The 24,314-nt window shown below is 38.3% G+C and overlaps 1 protein-coding gene across 3 annotated transcripts; it reads left to right on the top strand.

Annotated features, from left to right (window-relative positions):
- Positions 1-3,405: 3,405 nt before the first annotated feature.
- Positions 3,406-16,529, top strand: LOC147626768 (enoyl-CoA delta isomerase 3-like). 3 transcript variants are annotated; one of them, XM_086816084.1, is made up of 11 exons: positions 3,406-3,533; positions 3,692-3,737; positions 3,842-3,883; positions 3,972-4,034; positions 4,148-4,221; positions 4,315-4,405; positions 4,565-4,656; positions 5,029-5,123; positions 5,420-5,472; positions 5,600-5,689; positions 16,270-16,529. In XM_086816084.1, exons 1-10 carry the CDS (start codon positions 3,427-3,429, stop codon positions 5,663-5,665), a joined length of 729 nt encoding a protein of 242 aa, XP_086672210.1. In that variant the 5' UTR covers positions 3,406-3,426; the 3' UTR covers positions 5,666-5,689; positions 16,270-16,529. The 3 variants fall into 3 exon arrangements, with proteins under 3 accessions (XP_086672210.1, XP_086672211.1, XP_086672212.1); XM_086816085.1 differs by lacking the exon at positions 16,270-16,529 and having other exon boundaries at positions 5,600-5,827; XM_086816086.1 differs by lacking the exons at positions 5,029-5,123; positions 5,420-5,472; positions 5,600-5,689; positions 16,270-16,529 and adding an exon at positions 4,777-5,022.
- Positions 16,530-24,314: the final 7,785 nt, after the last annotated feature.

The raw sequence follows: 24,314 nt of genomic DNA, 5'->3' as shown, positions 1-24,314 counted from the left end.
AGCTATCGAGAGCCTATTGATGTGACTGGCAAGATATTGGGCATGGTCATAATGATGATTAAATGTATAGCTTTTTGAGGCCTACCCATACACTTACTTATCCGTGCATGTATGGGTATGTTAAATATTATGATTGTAAAGCTCTTTTATCTCAAAAATCAAAAGTTTTTAATGGGTTTTTATGTATTACCTAACTAGGTATAGGTGAATTTGAGAATAGAGTTCGCAGTTTTGAGTATAGGCATCGTCGCATGCACATGACAGCATGTAGATGTCACCTTTTTTATGAAAGAGGCTCTATATCTATAACACACCTACATTTTGTGGCACCATCTGCTGATTCTACTTAGATATATTATATCTTCTAGTTTAGGATCGTTGTATATGAGTTTTTTTTTACTGATGACCTTCGTATGTGAAATGTTTTGGTTATTAGATTTTAGTATAGTCTGTTATATTCATGAGATTTTTTGGTGACCACTATATAGCTTATGAGATCATTTTATATGAGTTTTTTTAATGGTTCTTATATAGGTTATGATGACCTTCATATGAGAAACGTTTTGGTTACCACATTATTTTAGTATATTCTATTATATTCACAAGATTTTTTACTGACCACTATATAGCTTATGGAGACTTTTGTATGTAAAGCATTTTAGTCACCACATTTTTGTATAGTTTTCAAAGGTATTGTTTTTTTGTGTATAATGTTCATTCATGATTCTAATTATTGTTTTGTTCATTTACAAATTTTTCAAGTTGAGAGAGAGAGAGAGAGAGAGAGAGAGAGAGAGAGAGATTGATTGTAGGAGATGACGAAATCTACGAGAGAGATTGGATTACCTATTGAATTGGAGTGGATTTGTGACTATGCTCAACCTATTATCTAATGAACCCAACAAGTTATCAATTTTTGCTACACTAGAGTGAAGACACTGCATAATTTGTTTACGACTTGGTGATGTAAGTCAAATTGTGATCATTGATGTTATAATACCCATCGTTCGTGTCCCAAAGTGTATACTTTGGTGAGACATTGGAATTGGATAGTAAGGTGATTAGGAGATTGATGAGAAGATGGTAGGGAGATGCGTGGCCTAATATGAAAAGGTAAAGTATTCACATCTATACAAGATAAAGCAAGGGTGCCTACTCTATAAACCTAGCCTTTACGTGGAGAAAGGAGAGGGAAAACTTTTGAAAAGGAGAAAGGAGAATAATCCTAGCCTTTACGTGGAGAAAGGAGAGGGAAAACTTTTGAAAAGGAGAAAGGAGAATAATCCTTGCCTTTACGTGGTGGAGAAAGAAGAGGGAAAACTTTTGAAAAAGAGAAACGCGAAGAGAAGATGATCTTTGGGGGTTTATTTCCCACACGCCTAGAATCAAGTCATTTGCTCATTGAATGAGTTTCTTATATATATATATATATATATATATATATATATATATATATAATACATTAGAAAGTAAATTGCCCACCCCTCTCCCCCCACATACACATAGATATCTTCTAATATTATATTTTGTGCATGTGTAAGAGAGAATGTACAGTGCAAGAAGAGAGAGGGAGTGTGTGCATACGTGTGTGTGTGTGTGTGTGTGTGTGTGTGAGAGAGAGAGAGAGAGAGAGAGAGAGAGAAACAGAGTGTGTGGTGATAGTGCGGGTGTGTATATGTGTGTGTGGGTGTGTGTGTGTGTGTGTGTGTGTGTAAGAGAGAGAGAGAGACGAGATGAGAGCTGCTTAACGTCGACTTATTGATCTAGAGAGACCAATCGACGGGAGAGACTTGAACCCAGGTGGGTACATGTCATCCCAAGGGCAATTACACTAGCTAATCTACCAAACTTAGGTGATAGAAAGGTAGTGCGAATTGTCCTCTTTTACCCACACACCCACAGGAGACGAGAGCTGCTTAACGTCGACTTATTGATCTAGAGAGACCAATCGACGAAGAGACTTGAACCCAGGTGGGTACATGTCATCCCAAGGGCAATTACACTAGCCAATCTACCACACTTGGGTGTGGTAGATTTGAGAGTTTTAATATTTGAGAGAGTGTGTGTGTGCATGAGAGAGAGAGATTGAGAGAAGGAGAGGGTCATGTGCATGAGAGAGAGAGAGAGAGAGAGAGAGAGAGAGAGAGAGGCAAAGGGTCATGTGCATGTGTGTGTGTGTAAGAGAGAGACGACGAGAGTTGCTTATTGATCTAGAGAGACCAATCGCGGAGAGACTTGAACCCAGGTGGGTACATGTCATGTGCATGAGAGAGAGAGAGAGAGAGAGAGAGAGAGATGGGGGCAGGCCTAGGAGTGAGAGAGAGAGAGTTGGCTGTAGAAAGGGAATCGATTCTTTTCTAGAATCTTGGTCGCCGTGCAGGCCCAATACTAATTCCAAATTCCAATTCGTGGATTATGGAGCAGTGTTCGAAAAAAACCCGGGTATAGTGTAATTTGCACTTGCAGATTTTTAAAATTACTTTCAAATTTGAAACTTAAGGGTACAAAAACCTGCATATTTTGAAGGGTTGTAGAACAAAAACCTTCAAAATTTGAAAATTTTCTTTATAAATAATTTCACAATTTTTAGATGAAGGTTTTGTACTTTTTGAGAAAATAGTTTTTTTCGAACACTGTTATGGAGGAGCTCTTTTTGAGCAATTTGTGGGTGAGTTATTTTAAATGCTCCATCTGGAATCTAGATTCTGTATCATCGTGTATTGTGTCAAAGCAGCACGTGGCACAAGAAAGGTACATGATGCTTTGGACAGCCCGGATAGATTAGCGGCAGCAGAAATGTGTGGCCCCGCCGGGGCGGTACCTAGGCCCCTAGCTTATTATAATTTTTTAAATGCTGCTGCAAGGTTAATAATCTGTATCTATCTGTCCTCTACGTCTCTCGTGCTGTGTGCTTTACCTTAGACTCTGATGATAATATAATAATATCTATAGCAGCGGCTAGCCAGCTGACACGATCATCCTCCGCCTCCTCCTCCTCATGTGACATTTCTGATTTCACGTACGGGGGTCGTCTGAAATTATTTATTGTCTCTCAGATAAGCCTGATCAGCATCCTTGACTTTTTAGCGTTTGTTGTGACATGATGGACACGAATCTAGAATGATGCCTATTATATATATATATATATATATATGCTTATATAGTGTCAGAAATAAACTTTTTTTCTAACTTTTGAAAAATTTTGAATCTTTAAATTCAAGACTAGACAAAATTATAATCGATTTTTCTCAATTTCAGTCGTGAATTCAGCCGTGAAAATTACACTACAGGACGGGTTTTTTTACACTGCACGTACACATTATATATATACATGGATATTATTTCTTCCCCTATATATATATATATATATATATATATATATATAGTGTTGCTTGTGTCGTTCTAACGCAAACTTCATATGTAGTTATGGAGCGCATCTCTCCGCGTGATGAGGAGTCAGGGTTTGTTCGATTGGAACTCCGAGAGGAAGACCATGTTTTCGTCCTCACCTTCGCAGGCCACGGCAAGCATGTGTAATTAATTAAGCTCATGATCAACTACAATTGGCGATCCATATTCATTAGCCAATAAACATGAATGTCACACTAATTTGTTTAATATGCTATATAAAACCAAATTGAGTTGGTACCGTTTTGGAATCTAGATTAATGTCTTTCGAGTAATTGAGCAGGTTTGATCCGCCAAGCTTTGAGGCTATCCACAAAGCGCTTGACGAGGTGACGCACTACAAGAACTATCACCTAATTAGCAAATTTAACATTTGATTGCAGGTGGTGGGTGAAGCCTTCTTAAGTTGCTAATCAAAGGCATTGCATTGCAGGTTGAGAAGTCCTCCGCAGCAGCCCTAGTGACAACAAACGAAGTATATAATGCCAGAAATTGGTAAATGCCTAGGCAGCGTACATTTCAATAAATTTGACATCTGATCCTTTGCATGAAAATCTACGCAGGGAAAGTATTATTCTAATGGAATGGACGTGAAGCATGCACGAAGCAACATCCAGCAACGACGGGTTAGCGTATTAATATAATTGATCCAAAATAGGCGCCAATAAAGCTGCTTACCAGTACTGGCTCTATAATTACACAGTGGGAGTATAAAAAAAAAAATCGTCCTCTGTTCCAGGATTACATCCAACAGTGCCACATGCTCTTGAAGAGAATGCTGGTGTTTCCAATCCCTACTGTTGCTGCCATAAGGTACGAATTATGAATCCTGTCTTTAATTAATTAACTTGGCGCAGATCATCACGTCCTCCTAAATAATTAATCCTTCACTTTTCATATTTGCAGAGGTCATGCTGTTGGGGCAGGGTGCTTGTTTGCTTTGGCCCACGATTACCGCTACATGCAAGCTGATCACGGATTCATTTTCATGAGTGAGGTAGTGTGTCGCAATATTCCACGACAGTTACTGCAAATGATTACAAAGTACCAATCTTGTCGATCATTGTGGAAGGAGAAGGCCGGTGATCAGCAGCTAATTCATATGTGTACGATAATGACCCATCATCTAATTAAACACAATCGATTTTTAATGCAGATCGACCTAGGAATGAGCTTGACCCCGGGAAACTCTGCTCTCATCGCTTGCAAGCTCACAGCATTTGCCTATCAGGAAGTCGTACTTACGGGGTAATTATTATTAACATTGATCTATGCTCTCATTGCTTGCAAGCTCACACCATTTGCCTATCAGGAAGTCGTACTCACGGCGTAATTATTATTAACATTGATCTATCTAACTAATCCCAGCTTCATTAAAAACAACGATATTCAAAGGTCACCAGTGTCGGCCATGAGCACATATTGTTCTTTTTTGAACCCAAGTGCAAGATTGCTACCGCGAGGCGCACAGCAGACAGACAACTGCCCCTTGTTTTTAGTGATTGTAAGCGAAGCTTACAAGGTCACCAAAGCAAGCATCATATGGACGTCAACAATGTGCTATATATTTTAAAGAAACAAAGATGCAAGTAACATTAGTTATCACGTTTTTGATAGCAGGCGAAGATATCGTGGCAGTGATGCAGCTAGAGAAGGGTTGATAAATATGGCGCTTCCTAATGCCAATGCAACTCTTCAAACAGCTTTAGAAAAGGGTGAATAATCAATCTCCAACAAATTACTAGCATAATATTAATAATAATGCATCCATAATTCATGCACACATGCACAAAGATGGAGCTTAATGGGTACCCAGGCCATGAGTATGAATGACTCTTCATCCATGGAATGTCTAACTTTTATGAAAAAAAACTCAACATAAATGGCTATCATAAAGTAAGCAAAAGTTTTGTCACTCTATAAAAAAGTGACCTACAAAGATTCCATATCATATTGTAGCATATCAATGCTGGCCTGCAAATATTTGATATCATAATGTATTTGATTGTAGCATCAATGCTTGCATCCAAGACATGGAAACGACACGCCTATCAAGGCATGAAGGTGAGCCATGTTTTAAGTATTCTTAGTAGGTCTTGTTTCCTCATGCACCTATGCATCTACTAAGCTAGTATACAAACTCCCACGTATTTCGTGCACTTAATCTCCCTTGGTTTCTTTTAATGTTTAGATGGAGATGTTCAAAACCACCATAAGGGAATTTGAGTCGGGAGAACTTGCTTATGCAAGATTGTGACATCACAAAGGCATTACCCTACTTCAGGCTTTAAATTTGGCACCTAAGTCTAGGTGCCATAGAAAATCTAGTGGCACTTTTGCCATCAACCATGGGTGTCAAAATGTCACCTTTGGCTAAAATTTTGAGTGCCCCTTTTAATAACAAACCACTTTACTTTGAGTAATGAAAACATATTAGTTTTGTAAGTGCATTAAGCTTTCACAATTCAAAAGACGTCTTCTCAACACACAAAATACATTATAGCAAGAGAATTTTAAAGGCATCATAAATTATTGAAGACTTTCAAGTTATTCCAATCAAAAGCATCATAATTCAATCATTCTTCTTGCTTTCACAAGCTCCCAAGCTTCATAAACTGCTGCCCAATTAATGCTATCAATTCCATGACCAAGAAGTGAGAGCCTCATTAAAGCCTCAAGCGTCTTGACATTGAGTAGGTGACATCAATCGTTTTTTATTATTGTTTCGAAAATCCTCTTTCGCACGACACTGATGATGTAGGGATTACAAGAACAGCTTGCCATAGTTTCATCATGTTTGGAAATGTGTTATGCCAATCCAGATTTGATGAAAATACTCGCCAAGCATCCTTCATCTGCATGCCTTCACATCCCCAATAGAGAGTGTCTGAAAAAGCAAGAAGCTCATCCCTACAACCTTGCTTGTTGATGATGGGATGGTCATTGAAATTGTCCAACAATCTATTTAACCATCCTGTAATCCTGCTCCAGCTTGTGTATAATATTTGGCCTTTCCATATTTATTATGTATTGTGTACTATATTATATATATTTACTATATTATATATATTATATAGGATATATACCCCTGGTCACTTAGACCCCTAAGGCTAGGTGCCATTGGGCACTTCCCTTGTTTTTTCAAAGTGCCACGTTGGCACTTTTACCAGAAAACGGTGTCGTGAAGTGTGCGGAGTAGCCAGGAAAGTACGAAACTTCTAGCTGTGAGAGTTGGTGTCGAACCTAACAAGGAAATTCACATACAAGATTTCCCAAGGAGTATTGAACATCACTATTTCCAAAGACAAATACATGTGTCAACTTGCCTCAATACATCCTTGAAATCATCCAGATGATTGCACAGAATTGCATGAAATCCTTTGAACCATTCACTTGTGAGCATAGCAAGGCTTTCTAATTTTTCCAATATACATGTGGCCAGTTACATCCATTACATCCAGTGCCCTCAAAACCATTATTTCGAGATGTACTTTATCACCTGAAAACCTGCCTTATTGTCCTAACATCTCACAAGCAAAAGAAATAGCATTTGGCATAGCTTTGACATACTCATGATTTCCAAAATCCATATGAGAAGAAAATAAAGCAAATTACCCTCAACTTCAAAGTATTTTTCATAATCCTCCAGGCTCCGAATTCCTTAGCCTTTTTCCCATGATCTCTCTATTCTTCTCCGTTTTCTTTTTGATGTATCAAATACACGATTTTCTCCATTCACATAGAGTGAGTTTAAGAGAATAGATAATAAAAGAAAACTCAACTTACAATGTGTACACGTGGATCTTTTAATTTGTTTTTCCAAACATATGCAGCTCGCCGATTATGCGAGGGAAAATCGATTGGAGAAGCATCGCTGCAGACGGTTTTGAAATTGGAATTCCCAATAATTACATCATCATGTAGCTCTAGAATTACTCTCTAATTCTAGCACCTACAAAGCACTCACAGTATATATATATTTTAAATAAAAACGCCTGGTCTTTTTTGACGCTGTTATCAGACGCTGCAGAAAAAAATCTCCACTCCGCTATCGCCGTTTCATTCCGGTGGTTTTCCCTTCTTTCCCCGCGGCGATCTCGGGCCTTCCCACCTTTTCCCACTACTGATGCGGGAATTTCCTATTCCCAAAAGCTGCGCTCCAGAATTTTCCAAATAAAAGATCCTTCTCTCTTCCACGTGCGCTGCCATTCGTTATTTGCTTCTTCTAACCTTAGCATTAAGGTTATGCCACCCATCATATGTTTCTTCTAACCTTAGCATTAAGGTTAGAAGTCTAATAGTAAGACATAACCTTATATTCGCTTCCATCATCCATAAAGGAAAACCACAATGCATGTGACTCATGATATACACACAACATCATCTTTAAACAAAACCATTGCACCACTGTAGGCACACTTACTTTGAAGAGCATGACACAAGCCTATAAGGCATTTTGGCCAATAATACCTTGAATTTCCTGCTTTGGCACAACTCAAGATTCCCAAAGCATTCTCACACCTATGAAGACATTCAATGAACTCCTCGGCACTGTGATACTCATTAAGTCTCCATTTCTCTTGACACCTTCATAGTTTATAAATTATCATGTCGGCCTATATGATTTATAGAATCCCCATTTACTTATTCAAGTATTTCTCCATGCCTTCATAAATGCATTCCTTTGTGCATTGGTATGCCCTCATGCCATCATATATATCTGGATGCTTCTAACTTGCCCATGAGCTCTGAGTAACAGCAAAAACATCATCCTCCATACTCATATACAAAAAACCACTAAATCTGACTCAGCCTCAGCTTGTCTTATTGAACCTCATATACAATATGAACATATGTACATGGCATCATATAATGACTCGTCATGGCACTTAACCTATGCATCTGGATGTGTATTTGACGGCCTCACATGCACGGTTTCATATCATAGACGTGCCATGGCACGACATCCACCCCCTCTAAACTTGCACATCCTCTGGTATGTGCCAAATCATCATCAAGATCCACATATAGCTGGATGTCGTCTTCATCTTCTGCAGTTCCAGGAAGATCATCCTCTTCCTCTTCAACCATATCCATACTTTCACTATCAAGCTTCTCATCCTGAATCTCTTGTGAATCAAAAGGATCACCATCATGCCTTCTTTTAAATATCTTGATTCTTTTGCCAGCCACAAGATTCTTTACTTCTGTTCCATCAAGCTCACACAGAGTATATGTGGCATTTCCATGCACATGCCTGACAATGTAAGGGCCAAACCATCTTTTTGCAAATTTTCTTTGAACAGTGAATTGGTTGTCAAGGCTACTATCATACATTAGAACCCAATCACCTTCTTCAATAGGTTTTGGCCGGAGTCTGTGTCTACTATCAAATCTTTCTTTATTTTTCAGCCTTGCATCTTTCAGGCGAGCTTTAGCAAGCTCTACATCTTCAGGCCTCCTCTCCAACTGTCTTATTCTCAATGCAAGGAGGTCATCTCTGCTCAATCCTTCCACCCAGGGCAATACATTCCAAGTTAGAATTACTTCTTCAACTGGCATCACTGGCTTCTGACCATACATTAATTCAGCAGGCATGTATCCTGTCACTGAGCTATGAGTTGTACGGTCAGCCCACAAGGCATATGGTAGCAGCTTTGGCCACACTCTCATCCTTTCTCTGCATGCCTTAGCCAAAGCTTTAATGATTGGAGGATGTCCTCGCTCACTTTTCCCATTGCCCTCAGGATTGTAAGCACATGTTAAAGACAGTTTGATACCAATTCTAGAGAAGAATTCCCTTGCTTCTTCAACATCTAGCTCTCCCCTATCAGCTGTTATTTTCCCAACACAACCATATCGGCAGATCACATCTTCCAAGAGAAATTTGCATACTGTCTCCGTACTCTTTGTTCTAAGAGCACTCCCTTCTACCTGATTTGTCAAATCTTCTCTTGCAAGTGCTATATACCGCATCTGCCAAATTCCCAAAGGCATTGTAACTAGATCCACTACCCATTTGTAGTGCATGGCAGGTGGGTAAGTTGGTTGTAAGCCATCACGATGCCTCACATTTGAGTACATTTGGCATACTATGCATGTTTCCACATATTGGGAAATATCCTTGTACATTCCTCTCCACCAATATTTTTCCTTTATTTTGGTAAAAGTGGCCCACACACTTCTATGCCCAGCCCAGAGACTCTCATGGAATTCTTTCACAAGCTTTCCTTGAGTCTCTTTATCACATATGACTCTCTGTGGCATAGCATTCCTCTGTTTAGGATGCTTCCAGAGATACCCATCCTTTAGAAAGTAACCATATGCTTTTCTGCGGATCCTCTTAAATTCTGAGTCAGACCAATTTTGTTGCCTTGTTAGAGTGCTCAAATATTGACCAATAAGCAACCAATCTCCTTCATATATTTCCTCAATAAAAGACTCAACTGCATTTGATAAGCAAATATGATCCCCCTTTGCATATGCTGTGGTATAGAACTTTGTACCCACATCATCAATGTCACTAATCATCTCTTTCTCATCTTCATACCTGGCTCTTGATAGCATATCTGCAACTGGATTATCTTTTCCCGCAATATGCTCAAACTCAGGATTTAGTGACTTAATATAAGCAATCCACCTAAGCATAGCAATATCTGGAGTGGTACAACTTGCTATCATCCCAAGAAGTGGCAAGCAATCAGTCTCCACAAGTACAGATGCCCCAATAAGATATTCTTTTTCACATTTTAGAGCAGTGACTATTCCCCATAATTCTCTCTTGATCTGTGGATACTTTCGCTGCCGAAAGCTTAATACCTTTGCTCCAAATCTAATTACATACCTATGATCATCCTCATCATCTTGCCCTACTGCCCATCCAATCCCAGTAGGACTAGTATCAACTGTAACAATCACAGGCCTGCCACACTCATAATCTGCCTTTCTCAAAATGGGTGATGATTGGAGCAAATATTTCAGCTTCCGCATAGCTTTAATATGTACTGCACTCCACAAAAATTTTTGATTTTTCCTCAAAAGCTGATAAAGAGGATCTGCTACATGTGCATAATGTGGGATCCAAATAACATAAAAGACGCATGCTCCAAGAAATCTCCTCAGTTCTGTAACATTAATGCATATTTCCTTCATTCTTTGTATTGCATCTATCTTGGCTGGACAAGGACGGCGTCCACTAGTACTACAAAGATGTCCCACTATTAGCACTTCACCAACCCCAAACACTGATTTCTGCCCAGATAAAGTAAGATTCACTTCTTCAAGCCTGGATAGAATCATGTCACAATCCTTTATATGATTTGCCACAAACTTGCGGCACCCTTTTGAATCCAAATCCCCATCTTTGTCTTTCTCCTCACAGCCCTTTATTGGCACATCATCCAAAAATGGCATAGTTTTTTGTGGTATGAAGTCCCGTAAGACTTTATTCATTCCATTCATCATATGTGCCACTGAGTTAGTGGCTCCCTGTGGTAAGGTACACATCCTTACTAATCCCAAAGGAGTTCTCATTGTGGTCAAGTCCCTGCTTTGCATATCCAGCTGGAACTGATCATATCCCGAATACAAATCACCCATAGAGTATATAGCTTTCCCTGCAAATGCTTCTGCAAACTCATCCACAATTGGACCTGCTCCCACATTCCTGATTGTGACTTTGTTTACAGGTTGCATGTCTTGAATAAAGCGCAATGTCCCATTTTTCTTTGGTACAGTAAACCATTTGTTGGAATATGGGGCACATGAAGGCTCCAAGATTCCCATTCTGATCTTTTCCTTTAGTAATTCCATCAACTTTGGCAAGAGAGCCTTTGGTACTGGAATTGGCCGCAGGTTCCAGGGCACATGTGGAACAGTAAAGATCACCATTGGTGCTGTTACACTTGGATCAACACAACCAATCTCATGCGGCTGAAAGGCAAAAGCTTTCCCATGTTTTACAAGCATCTCCTCAAAGCATTCCCTTTCAACTGGCAACAGAAAATCCCTCTCACCAATCTTCAGCTCTTTCAGAGTTTCTTGAGTAAATTTATGCCCAATTTTCTTTGGATCTCTAAGATTTGGCTGCATAGAAGCTTCATCTATCTTCTCCTTGCTTCCTGGTGGCAAGGGCAAGGCAACTGGCTTCACCTTTTTTGCAACCGTTTTGTACTTTGTATCAACATGAGCATCCATCTCACAATTCATGTTTTTATATTCCACCCCCTCAAATTCCTGGATTATATCATACATCTCCACAGATGACACCTTTATCATTTCATTTCCACCCTGTAAGCATGCTCTTCTCATATCAAAAAGTACATCCATAGTATCTATAAATGACACCTCATCAAGCACCCCTGAAATAAACTCATTCTTCTCCAAAAGACCACACTGCTCAAAACTTTTTTGTTCATTTTGTATATGTTTTCGCATGCCACGCTTTAAATCCTTGCTTTTTACAAAAACCAGTGACCCATAGCTGGAGAATCCCTGAAAATTTGCTGAAAAACTATTTACATTGATTGAGTCCTGCGAGAACTCATTTCCCCTTGTACCATTGGAATCCCGCTTTACAATGGCACCTGGCCAAAATCCCTCATCTCTCTGTAATTCATAAACTCTCTGTTTATCTTTGGGAGTGACTGTGCCCTAAGAAATTCACGATTCCTTTCATGATTAATGCAAACTGTCAAAAACTGAACAGCCTTTTTGCCATCTTTACTCCTTATTCTTGCATAAGCTGAACCATCATCCAAAACCTTTGTTTCCATCCTTACAGCTGTAATGTAGGGTTGCCCAAGAATGAGGGGATACGATGACATCTCCTGAACAAAGAAATTCTGATCATCCTTCACATCCCCTATAGTTACCCTTACATTTGGACATGCTGCATAAAGCTCTCCAGATGAATTATTAGCTGCTTTAATCATCCACCCATGATCCACATCCATTGGCCACTTACATTTGTTGTAGAGATTTTTAGCCATAAGATTTATTTCAGACCCATGATCAATTAGAGCGACATATGGCTCTTCCAAATCACCTATCTTGACAAGGGTTTCAGTGGTGGCTCTTGCCCAATGGCTCCTGGAGTAATGACTTTTTGTAAGAACTTCTTTTTCGTCATCCTCTTCCACAAAACGCACTTGTCGTGCCCCATCAGCAGAGTGATTACATTCCACCACATTTTCTCTCTCTTCCTTTTTCTGTACCTGTACACCATGAGTCTTAGAAGTGCTTGCTTCCCCTTGTGATGGAATAGATTCAATTATGGACTGCCTTTTTCTTCGTATAATATCAATTATCTCATCATGAAATTCTTTCTTTGCAATCCCCAAGACTTCCCCTAGTGTGAATTCCACCCTGCTGTTTAGAATTCTCTCTTCAAGCACCTTTTTGAGATCTGTTGCAACTTCAATATCAGATTGAAGCTTGTAGAGTGGACTTTTCCCTTTACCCTTCTCCTTCATTTTAACTGGCACTTCTTCCATTGAAACATCATGTGGAGGTCTGCTTTGCTGTGGAGGCATATGTGATGGCCCAGGATCCTTCTTTTCACTTCCACGTGTAACTCTTTTTGATGGCCCTCCTTCCTCATTTTCCCTTTTACGTTTCTCCTCTACCTGTGCCTCATTATTTTGGCATTTGGCAATATAGGCATGAATGGATAAAGAATCCACAGGCTCCTCCCAGCCAGTCTCAAGGCGTATACAATCACCTGCCTCATGCAAAGCTTGCTTTGACACTTTCCTTGATGCAATTAATTCCATTGTTGACGGCCAAAAATTCTCATTCTCATAATCCTCATCATTCTCAAACCCCTGCTTTTGTTGACCAACCTTTAATCCATAGGTTGCTGCCTCGACCATAGAAATGGCATGACTAGCAACCATATCCTCTACCAGCTTTTTCATCCCTCCTTTCCCAAAGTTTGTACTCAGCGGAAGACCAGTCTCTGTAAGATGGATTTTCCCATCTTTGAAGAACACAAGTTGATTTTTAAGAGCTTCTTTATAGCTGGTACAATCCTTCTTTGCATGCTCTGGGTCATCACACCATATGCATCTATATGTAAACCCTTCTTTGATTTGAGGCCTTTGCATAGAAGCCTGCCCCAATGGTAGACCTTTTTCTTCGATCCTGGACATCTTTAATTTTAAATCACGCATACCCTTGATAAGCTCATCCATCGGCCCATCTATCTTAGGAATTGTGGCAGCTGGCTTGGATAAACTCTCAGGGGTAACAGCAGCTATGGGGGTTGCAGATCCCATCACCATTTTATCCCTCCTCCGCTGCCGCTTTGCTAACATAGTGACTGCATCCTCAACATCATTCCAATCACTCTTTAATCCTTGCTCTGTATTTTTATCCTCAAGGAGGATTTCCAATGTCTCCTGGAGATCTTTCCCAGCTGCCTGCAAGAAGAGCTCTGTCTTTTCTCTGTCCAAAGTTGCACGCTCTATTCTTGACAACTGGGCATAACGCTTCTCAAACTCCCTTAGCAATTCTGTGGCAGAAATTCCCATTTTAGGTTTTGTGACCCATTCCAAAAAAGTTCGTTTGGTCACTCGCTCAGAATCCTCCATGAAGTATTCATCCTTTAAAGCAAGTTTGAATTCTTCCCAATTTCTGCCAATCCTTTTATGCGCTCTCTTATTTCAGGAACGCATACCAACTCGAAACTTCGAACCATATCCTCCTAGGTCACCCTATTTAGCTCCATCTCCTTTATATAATTGCGCAGATACTTTGTAATGTCCTTCCCATCAAATTGATCTACCTTTTTCACAATTGATTGTAAGGCTTTGGTCATGGAAATCTGTCCCCTCTCAGCAGCTTGTTGCTGTTGCATGTACATGGAAAACATTTGGAACATCTGCATAACTCCGGGGTCAAAATGAACCCCCTGGCCCTCAGAATTCTCAGCCATAGCTTCGCTGTATGTTTCACCACACTCTCACCCCAGCAGTTTCACGTCGGGTTCACCAAAGCTGTCGTGAAGTGTGCGGAGTAGCCAGGAAAGTACGAAACTTCTAGCTGTGAGAGTTGGTGTCGAACCTAACAAGGAAATTCACATACAAGATTTCCCAAGGAGTATTGAACATCACTATTTCCAAAGACAAATACATGTGTCAACTTGCCTCAATACATCCTTGAAATCATCCAGATGATTGCACAGAATTGCATGAAATCCTTTGAACCATTCACTTGTGAGCATAGCAAGGCTTTCTAATTTTTCCAATATACATGTGGCCAGTTACATCCATTACATCCAGTGCCCTCAAAACCATTATTTCGAGATGTACTTTATCACCTGAAAACCTGCCTTATTGTCCTAACATCTCACAAGCAAAAGAAATAGCATTTGGCATAGCTTTGACATACTCATGATTTCCAAAATCCATATGAGAAGAAAATAAAGCAAATTACCCTCAACTTCAAAGTATTTTTCATAATCCTCCAGGCTCCGAATTCCTTAGCCTTTTTCCCATGATCTCTCTATTCTTCTCCGTTTTCTTTTTGATGTATCAAATACACGATTTTCTCCATTCACATAGAGTGAGTTTAAGAGAATAGATAATAAAAGAAAACTCAACTTACAATGTGTACACGTGGATCTTTTAATTTGTTTTTCCAAACATATGCAGCTCGCCGATTATGCAAGGGAAAATCGATTGGAGAAGCATCGCTGCAGACGGTTTTGAAATTGGAATTCCCAATAATTACATCATCATGTAGCTCTAGAATTACTCTCTAATTCTAGCACCTACAAAGCACTCACAGTATATATATATTTTAAATAAAAACGCCTGGTCTTTTTTGACGCTGTTATCAGACGCTGCAGAAAAAAATCTCCACTCCGCTATCGCCGTTTCATTCCGGTGGTTTTCCCTTCTTTCCCCGCGGCGATCTCGGGCCTTCCCACCTTTTCCCACTACTGATGCGGGAATTTCCTATTCCCAAAAGCTGCGCTCCAGAATTTTCCAAATAAAAGATCCTTCTCTCTTCCACGTGCGCTGCCATTCGTTATTTGCTTCTTCTAACCTTAGCATTAAGGTTATGCCACCCATCATATGTTTCTTCTAACCTTAGCATTAAGGTTAGAAGTCTAATAGTAAGACATAACCTTATATTCGCTTCCATCATCCATAAAGGAAAACCACAATGCATGTGACTCATGATATACACACAACATCATCTTTAAACAAAACCATTGCACCACTGTAGGCACACTTACTTTGAAGAGCATGACACAAGCCTATAAGGCATTTTGGCCAATAATACCTTGAATTTCCTGCTTTGGCACAACTCAAGATTCCCAAAGCATTCTCACACCTATGAAGACATTCAATGAACTCCTCGGCACTGTGATACTCATTAAGTCTCCATTTCTCTTGACACCTTCATAGTTTATAAATTATCATGTCGGCCTATATGATTTATAGAATCCCCATTTACTTATTCAAGTATTTCTCCATGCCTTCATAAATGCATTCCTTTGTGCATTGGTATGCCCTCATGCCATCATATATATCTGGATGCTTCTAACTTGCCCATGAGCTCTGAGTAACAGCAAAAACATCATCCTCCATACTCATATACAAAAAACCACTAAATCTGACTCAGCCTCAGCTTGTCTTATTGAACCTCATATACAATATGAACATATGTACATGGCATCATATAATGACTCGTCATGGCACTTAACCTATGCATCTGGATGTGTATTTGACGGCCTCACATGCACGGTTTCATATCATAGACGTGCCATGGCACGACAACGGAGGTGCCATTTGGCACTTGAAATTGTGAAAGGCCCCCGTATGGGTGCCAAATTTAAAGCCTGCCCTACTTATACCTCTTTCCATCAAACCAAATATCAAAAAGGTTCTTTTGCGATTGACAAAAAAACTTAATACATTTTATAAGCATTGAGTATGAAGGGTTTTAAACAAATAGACCAAATAAGCACATTAGGCACAATTTATGAAGGATTCAATCTTTCAAAACCCTTTTTAAGTCTAGGTCTCTTAAGCAAATCTTGTGTACATGCACTACAAGAGATAGTTCTGTTTTGGAAGCTTATATTAGTGCTTCAATAAAGAAAAAGAAAAGTGTTGGGCCTGAAGCATTGTTATAAGCACTGATATAAGCACCACTATTTTTGTGTCAATATTAGCTGCTACACATTATTAGCACTAATACCAACTCTAAATAAATCACACTATTTTTGTGTCAATATTAGCTGCTACACATTATTAGCACTAATACCAACTCTAAATAAATCACACTAAAAAAATAACTTGAAATACACTAATATTCAAAATGCACTAAGTATTAGATTGAATATAGCAAATGTAAATTTAAAAATGAGAGAGAGAGAGAGAGAGAGAGAGAGAGAGAGAGAGAGAGAGAGAGAGAGAGAGAGAGAGAGAAGCGTTTAACGTCATAGGAACAATCCCAAGAGACTGAAACGATCGATCTAACGGGACATGAGATTCAAACACAGGATGTGTTGAATATCAACTCCATGGACTAGCCCACTTCTACCATATTTGGGCAGCAGAAGGGTTAGCCCATTTTTGTTTATTTACCCACACACCCAATGAGAGAAGTTTTTAACATTGTAGAAAAAATCCCAAGAGACCAAAACGATCGATCTGACAGGAAGTGAGATTTGAACATAGGAGGTGTTGAAATCAACACCATGAACTAACCACTTCTACCACATTTGTGCGGCAGAAGGGTTAGCCCATTTTTGTTTATTTACCCACACACCCGATGAGAGAAGTTTTTAATGTTGTAGGAAAAATCCCAAGAGACCAAAATGATCTATCCGACAGGAAGTGAGATTTGAACATAGGAGGTGTTGAAATCAACTCCATGAACTAACCACTTCTACCACATTTGGGCTACAAAAGGGTTAGCCTATTTTTGTTTATTTATCCACAACCCGATGAGAGAAGCTTTTAATGTTGTAGGAACAATCCCGAGAGAGAGAGAGAGAGAGAGAGAGAGAGAGAGAGAGAGAGAGAGAGAGAGAGAGAGAGAGAGAGAGAGGAAGAAGAAGAAGAAGAAGAAGAAGAAGAAGAAGAAGAAGAAGAAGAAGAAGAATGTACTATAACAAGACATGAGAGTCCGAAGCCATTGGGCCCATTTATTTAGAGCCATTAAGCCTATTCATTCAAAGGCATCTATGACCTTTTAAAGTGTACATGTCCAAGTAGAAAGGCAAAAAGCAAGTAGACTACTTATGCTCTATGCCTTTTGTGAAGTCCTTGCCTTCCAATTCTTCAAGATTCCCCATCTTCTCATCCTTCTTCTCCCCTTCATTGGGGTATGCTTAAGAGCTTTGATACATTTAAGAGCATAGATAATAATCCCTTCATTCAACAACTCCTTTTCGGCACAATCTTCATTTGACACACAATGATCTATGTTATGAGATAGATGAGATGCCAAGCTTGCCAATCAGTTGCAGCTTTCAAAATGCCATCCCCTTGATTATGTAAAGACTTGAGGCATGCTTTTTTACTTGCTAATGTTTCCATCTAGCTTGCATGTTTTACAACCCAAGTAAGCAAAACATAACAACTTATGCATAGAGCTATATGAATAGAGCACTATGCTTAAGTTCTACACGTAGCTCTATCCAAAATCCATAAATGTGCATAGAGATTTATGCATGTTTATGCATAGAGCTCTATACAAAAATGCAGAAAGCAGGTAGGCTACATATGCTCCATGCCTTCTGTAAAGTCCTCACCTTCCACTTCTTCTCTCCCTTCTTCTCATCCTTCTTCTCCCCTTCATTAGTTTTATGCTTAAGAACATTGATACATTTAAGAGCATAGGTAATCCTTTCATTCAATAGCTCCTTTTTGGCGCACAATCTTCATTTGACACATAATGATCTATGTTTAGAGATAGATGAGATGGATTGCTAGCTAAGCTTGCCAATCATTTTCACCTTTCAAAATGTCATCTCGTTGATTACGTAAAGAATCGAGGCATAATTTTTTACTTGCAGCTAATGTTTCTGGCTTGCATGTTTTACAAATTTAAAAAACAGTTAGAAAAACACAACTAAACTTATGTGAATAGAGCACTATGCATAAGGTCTACACATAGCTCTATGCAAAAGCCCTAAACATGCACAGAGATTTATGCATGCACTTTATCCATAGAGCTATATGCATAAAGTGCATTGGCATAGAGGGCTTATGTGTAGAGAGAGTGTATCGAGGAGTGTATAGAGCTCTATACATAGATATCTCTATGTATATAATTCTCAATGCATGTGATCTATACATAGAGCACTACACATAGACTACTACAAAAGTGCTCTATCCATAGTGCTACATGTGAACTCTATGCATATAGCTTTATGCATACACTCTATACATAGAGATTTATGCATATTCTCTATGCTCTATTGAAAGAGATCTATGCATGGGCCTCTATGCATTGAACTCTCTATGTAGGTGTTTTGTGCTGCATGGAGCATTATGCATATAGCGATAAACACATTTATAGAGCATAGAGATATGCACGACACTATGTGTTGCTGCATGTCCTCTATAAAAATATTACTTAATGCTCCACCCTCGTGTTGTTTCTTTAGGCGATGAAAATCGAATCTATTAATGTAAGATCCCCTTTATGAGGAGTAGCCATTGTGGTGAGCACCCAAGCATACAACAATTCCCAATTTAGAGGTTGGATGGCTAAGTGTGGTTACAAAGTTAGGAAACGACTTTTGTAGACTTGGCACTTTGCCAAAAGTAGGATGCATGCTTGTGCAGGCCATATAGCCACATTAGTGAGTGTTGGGGAGGACAACAAACCGAGGACACACTGTTTTTGGTTTCTGGCTTGTGTGAGGGTCCATATGGTCTCAGATAGACTTGACAACTATGTTAAGTTCCTATTGTAATGAAGCAATAACTTTACATTAGGTTTAGGACCTTGGTCCAAGGTATAAAAGGCAGCTCATGGACTACTATTGTACCTTTTTGATACCTTTTGATATCTTTGGACATTGGTCATATTGACTCTTGGAGCCTCATGGCTTTCATACCTTGGCTTCTGGAAGGCTATTTCCATCTTTTAGTGAAAGGCTAAATCACTTAGGCATTGTGTATGATTTCTTGCTAATTGCATGTTAATCTACATAATGATTTGTCCTTAATCTTAGCTTTATAATCACTTCCTATCAGAGCTCTTGGCTTAGATCTTCATGCTTTGATTAAGAGATGATCATTTTTGAATTATTGTTAATCCAATTTTTTAGAATGCATTTTCTCATTTTCTTGATCATGATTAGTGATAGTCATTTTTGGATACTATTAATCCAATTTTTTAAATTGTATTTTCTTGATCATGATTAGTGTTAATCATTCTCAGATTAGAAATTTTCATAGTTTTTAAAATGCATTTTCTGGATTTCTTGATGTTCTTGAAAATCTTCTTGATTTTCTTGAATGTTGTAGAAACTTTGCATGAGTTAGAGTCTCTTTTCATCAAATCTTTACACAAACCCTAGTTTCCTTCTTGAATTTTGCAAAAACTTTGCATGCGTTAGAGTCTCTTTTCATCAAATCTTTACACAAACCCTAGTTTCCTACTATCATTTGCAAGATCCTTTGAGTTCTTTGCATTTTTTGGGAAGATTCTTGGTTACTGTGCAGTTTGTGGTGAAAGATTTGTCAAGAAAGGTGTTGATTATCATAGATATTGGAGACAGATTCCAAAAATAACAAAATCTTGGTACAATTTCAAGAAAGTTTGCAGAATATAGTTACTATGCAGACTTAAGTGCAGGGTTAAAGATACAAGTGCAGAGTGAAGAACAATGCAGATCCATTTCAAGATCAGTGTGCAACATTGAAGATTATAGTGTAGATTATTGTTCTATTTGCAGATCTATAGTATGGAATAGAGAAGTTTACAGATTATGTAAAGTTTATTATGCTAAAATCAAATCTTGATGCAAAACATCAACATTAAGTGATTCTTGATTAAATTCTTCTAATCTTGACACTTTATTGCAAAGAAGTTGGACAAAGATTAAAAAATCTATTGGATTGGTACAAATCCTTACGGATTAGCATTAATCTTGATGTATTATAAGTAAAGGCAGTAAGAAGTGTTGCGAAGACATTGTTTACAAGCACATATTCTGGATTACAATATTTTAGTACATTTTCATCAAGAAATGTATAGCATGCTATTCCATTAGCAGATCTAGGCATCAATATTATGCAGAGTGCATGTTGAGTAATAATTGATGCAAACATGTGCAAGTTTAACCATTTCAAGTGTATAAATTCAAAAACTTAGCTTGATAACAACTATGTTTACAAGTATGGCCCTGCTGGGAATTGAACCTAGTCCACTGGTGTGAGTCAGTGTGCCCCATATACCACAGGGTTCTCCTAACTTGCATACAAGTCTTTAAGTGAGTGTGAAGATCTTTTGGAAATTATTATAGATCGTGTAGAGATTCATTGTTGAGAAGGTAAACATTTGGCAACTTGGATCTTGGTATCAAAGAGCCTTAAGTGGCCAACTCTGTAGAACATCTTCATGCACAAGACAAGTGAGCAGTCTATTGAGCACCAATACAAGTCGAATATGTAGTAAAGGAATCACTATATTCATATGATGCAAGTACAATTCTTATGGTATAAGTAATGTGACTCACCCAATGCAAGATTTCTGCAAGTTATTTCAACAAGTACAGATCAAGTACATCATAGAGTGAGTTTGTAAAACTTAGTTCAGATTGGCATGGTCAAGTGCATCACCGAGCACCATCACTGAGGCAAAGTCTTTCATTTCGAAGATCAATGGAGGGTGCCCTGTAGCAATGTTTTTTAATATGTTTTTTGCTACAATGTCTCTTTAATTTCATCTCAATAGCTACAATGTGTTACAACATCATTAGTTTCATCTAGCTATGCCTAGAGCATTGAGTTTTGCTACCTACGTTACTTCTATTATGAGTAGACTGATCATCTAGCACTGTCACTAAGCATTTGTCTAACCACACCATCATCTACCAGCGTGCTCATCAGCAACATCAAGACCAGCCTTCATGCCTACATTTGCCTAACCACACGATCACCAACAAGCTCTAGAGCAAGGGACGCCATCTCCAACAAGCTCTACAGAAAACAAGTAAACTCTAACCAAACACAAGGAGAGAAAACGCAATAGAGAGGAGTCATTAAAGAAGCAAGTGTTCATCCCAATTGCAGTTTTTATCATTAGATTAAGCACATCCTTCATTCGCTAATACCAAGCTAAGCCAACGAGTGTTTGCCAGATGTCATTACAATGCCTAGGCAAGTGGACGTTCATCGCACACCAGCGTAGAGCTTTAATTGCATACCAGTGCAGAGCTTTAACAAGATTTTAAATGAAGAGGTAGATTTGAGCCTCGACAGTGTACAGATCTGCAGTGTGATCTCTATGGTAGAAGAGCACCCACGCAGAGCTTTAACCATTAGGAGAAATATGGTAGAAGAGCACCCACGCAGAGCTTTAACCATTAAGAGAAATATGGACTCTCCATTTTGCCCTTAAGAGGTTTCTCTCTCTCTAGAAAAAGATTCTAAAATAATGTTATAATATAAGCTCTTGCAGAATCAAAGAGATCTCTTTATATTGTTTTTAAAATAGATTCACCTATTATTTTATTGTAGGACCACCTGTCCTCAAAATTCTCAAATCTGAAATAATAATATTCTATTTGATCTAAAAACGTGAAGCATGTAAGATGTGACACTCTTAAATGCCCACTTGACTTTTCAGCTTCTAAATCCTTTCAAATAGATTGCATTTACGTATTTCAAAATGGGAAAAGTTAAAAAACGGAATAACTTGATGTAGACATCACATTTTTGAATTTCTTTTTACCCACGCCTACCTCTATGCTCTAAGAGTGTGACTGATAATTTTTCGTCATTTTTCATTAAGTATACAGGGGTTTATGAATTTTTTCTTCATTTAGAGACTTCTCTAGATTTTTTAGAATAAGAATAGTAGGGTTTTCAGTTCAGGGCGATTTTAGTTTGCTTTGATGAGATATTGCTTTAGGTTTTTCACTTTCCCTCCTTTGTACAGAGAAAATTCAAATCTATGTTTGTTTTCTTTAGTAGTTATGCTCAAGAGCTTTCTTTCCCTCCTAAACCACATTAATGAGTTTAGATATTCTCAATCATGGGGTTTCTTCTCTTCTTCTGAAGCAGAGAAATTGAAGGGTAGGTTGATTATTTGGTGCCATTTAGCTGGAACCACATATTCATCTTCCCCTTCAATCATCTTTCTGCTCATCAATCTCTGCAAAAGAATCAAAGAACAAGAGAGCAGTGGAGGTATGTCCATCTTGTTATATGTTATGTTGTTTTGTTATGGTTTAATTTTATCTGAGTTATTATGTTTTCTTTTCTATTAATGTTAATCTTATTGTTCTAATGTGATTTAGTCATGTGTGAAATAGAAGATAATAGTTGAGTTTAATGACATTATTTCTGTGCTATTTGGATTGTTTATTATACTAATTTTCTGAGTGCAACAAGTGTGTGAAATATAATTGTTGATTAATAGTATTGATTTAGTTTTGGAAACAAGAGAGTAAAAGAATCAAAGAACAAGAGAGTAATGGAGGTGTGTCCATCTTGTTATCTTTTATGTTGTTTTGTTATGGTTTAATATTGTTTGAGTTATTTTGTTTTCTTTTCTATTTTGGCCATCTTATTGTTTTAAATGTGATTTAGTCATGTGTAAAATAGAAGATAATAGTTGAGTTTAAGGATGCTATTTCTGTGTTATTTAGATTGTTTATTAGTGATTTTCTGAGTGAAAGAAGTGTGTGAAATAGAATTATTGATTAATAGTTATGATTTAGTTTTAGGATATATTGAAGTCTAAATGTTATGTTCAATAATGTTATTTCTCATTTATGATGTTATTTTTGTGTTATTTGGGTGAAATAAGTGTGTTATTTTGATTACAAGTTCTGATTTAGTTCTCAATTATATTGAAGTTATATCTAGTTAAAGTTGTGTTCCATAATGTTATTTCTAGTTATATTTTTGAGTTGTACAAATGTATAAAAGCTACTTTTTGTTAAGTACTGTATTTTGTTCACAGTTTATTTTTGGTTAATAGCTGTGTTTTGTCCAAATGCTAATTTTAGGATGCAAGCTGGAACAAGAAGAGCGACATTCACTTCCAATTGGGAGGCCGAGTACGCACCGCTTAGACAAGAGAACGGCAACAAGTAGAAAGCAACCAGAGATAATGCAACAAGAAAGAAATGCAGGGAAAAAACATGTCGATATTTGGGTTAAGGGGTGTATTTCTCCACTCGATCCAATTACCCAAACACCTCCACAATTTAGTGGGCTTACATCTATTAAGTATGTGTGTGAAAGTAATGCAAGGTTATTGGGATACACTAGGAGGCTAGCAATGCTTCCTCATAGTGTTTACACATCTATTCAGTGCATCGTGATAGGCATGGATGCAAGGATTAAGGAGCTCACAAAATCACTAAGTGAAAAGGAGAGAGAGAATCAGAGTCTGCAAGATGTGATGCATGTTATGGAAAAATGCGGTGCATGTTGTCAAGACAATGCAGAACTGCATTGCAAAATGCAGGGTTTGGAGAGAAGGACAACAAATAGATGGCAACAATGCTTTCAAAGACTGTTGTTGTTGGACCAAACAAGCACGTGAGTGTGTGAGGTTGCTCAAACCACTTCATGAGTTGACCAGAGGGAGTGGGCAATATAATCGGTGGGTCTATGCACAATGTGCAAACATGAAGAATATGTTTTCCAACCCAAGTGAAGAGGTTAATGATGCAATTGCAAAAGTCTTAAGCAAAG

This window comes from Cibotium barometz, chromosome 21 (genome assembly GCF_041138505.1).
Source record: "Cibotium barometz isolate CiBa-2024 chromosome 21, ASM4113850v1, whole genome shotgun sequence".
NCBI classification, from domain to species: Eukaryota; Viridiplantae; Streptophyta; class Polypodiopsida; order Cyatheales; family Cibotiaceae; genus Cibotium; species Cibotium barometz.
This window is presented reverse-complemented; position numbering and strand designations above follow the sequence as displayed.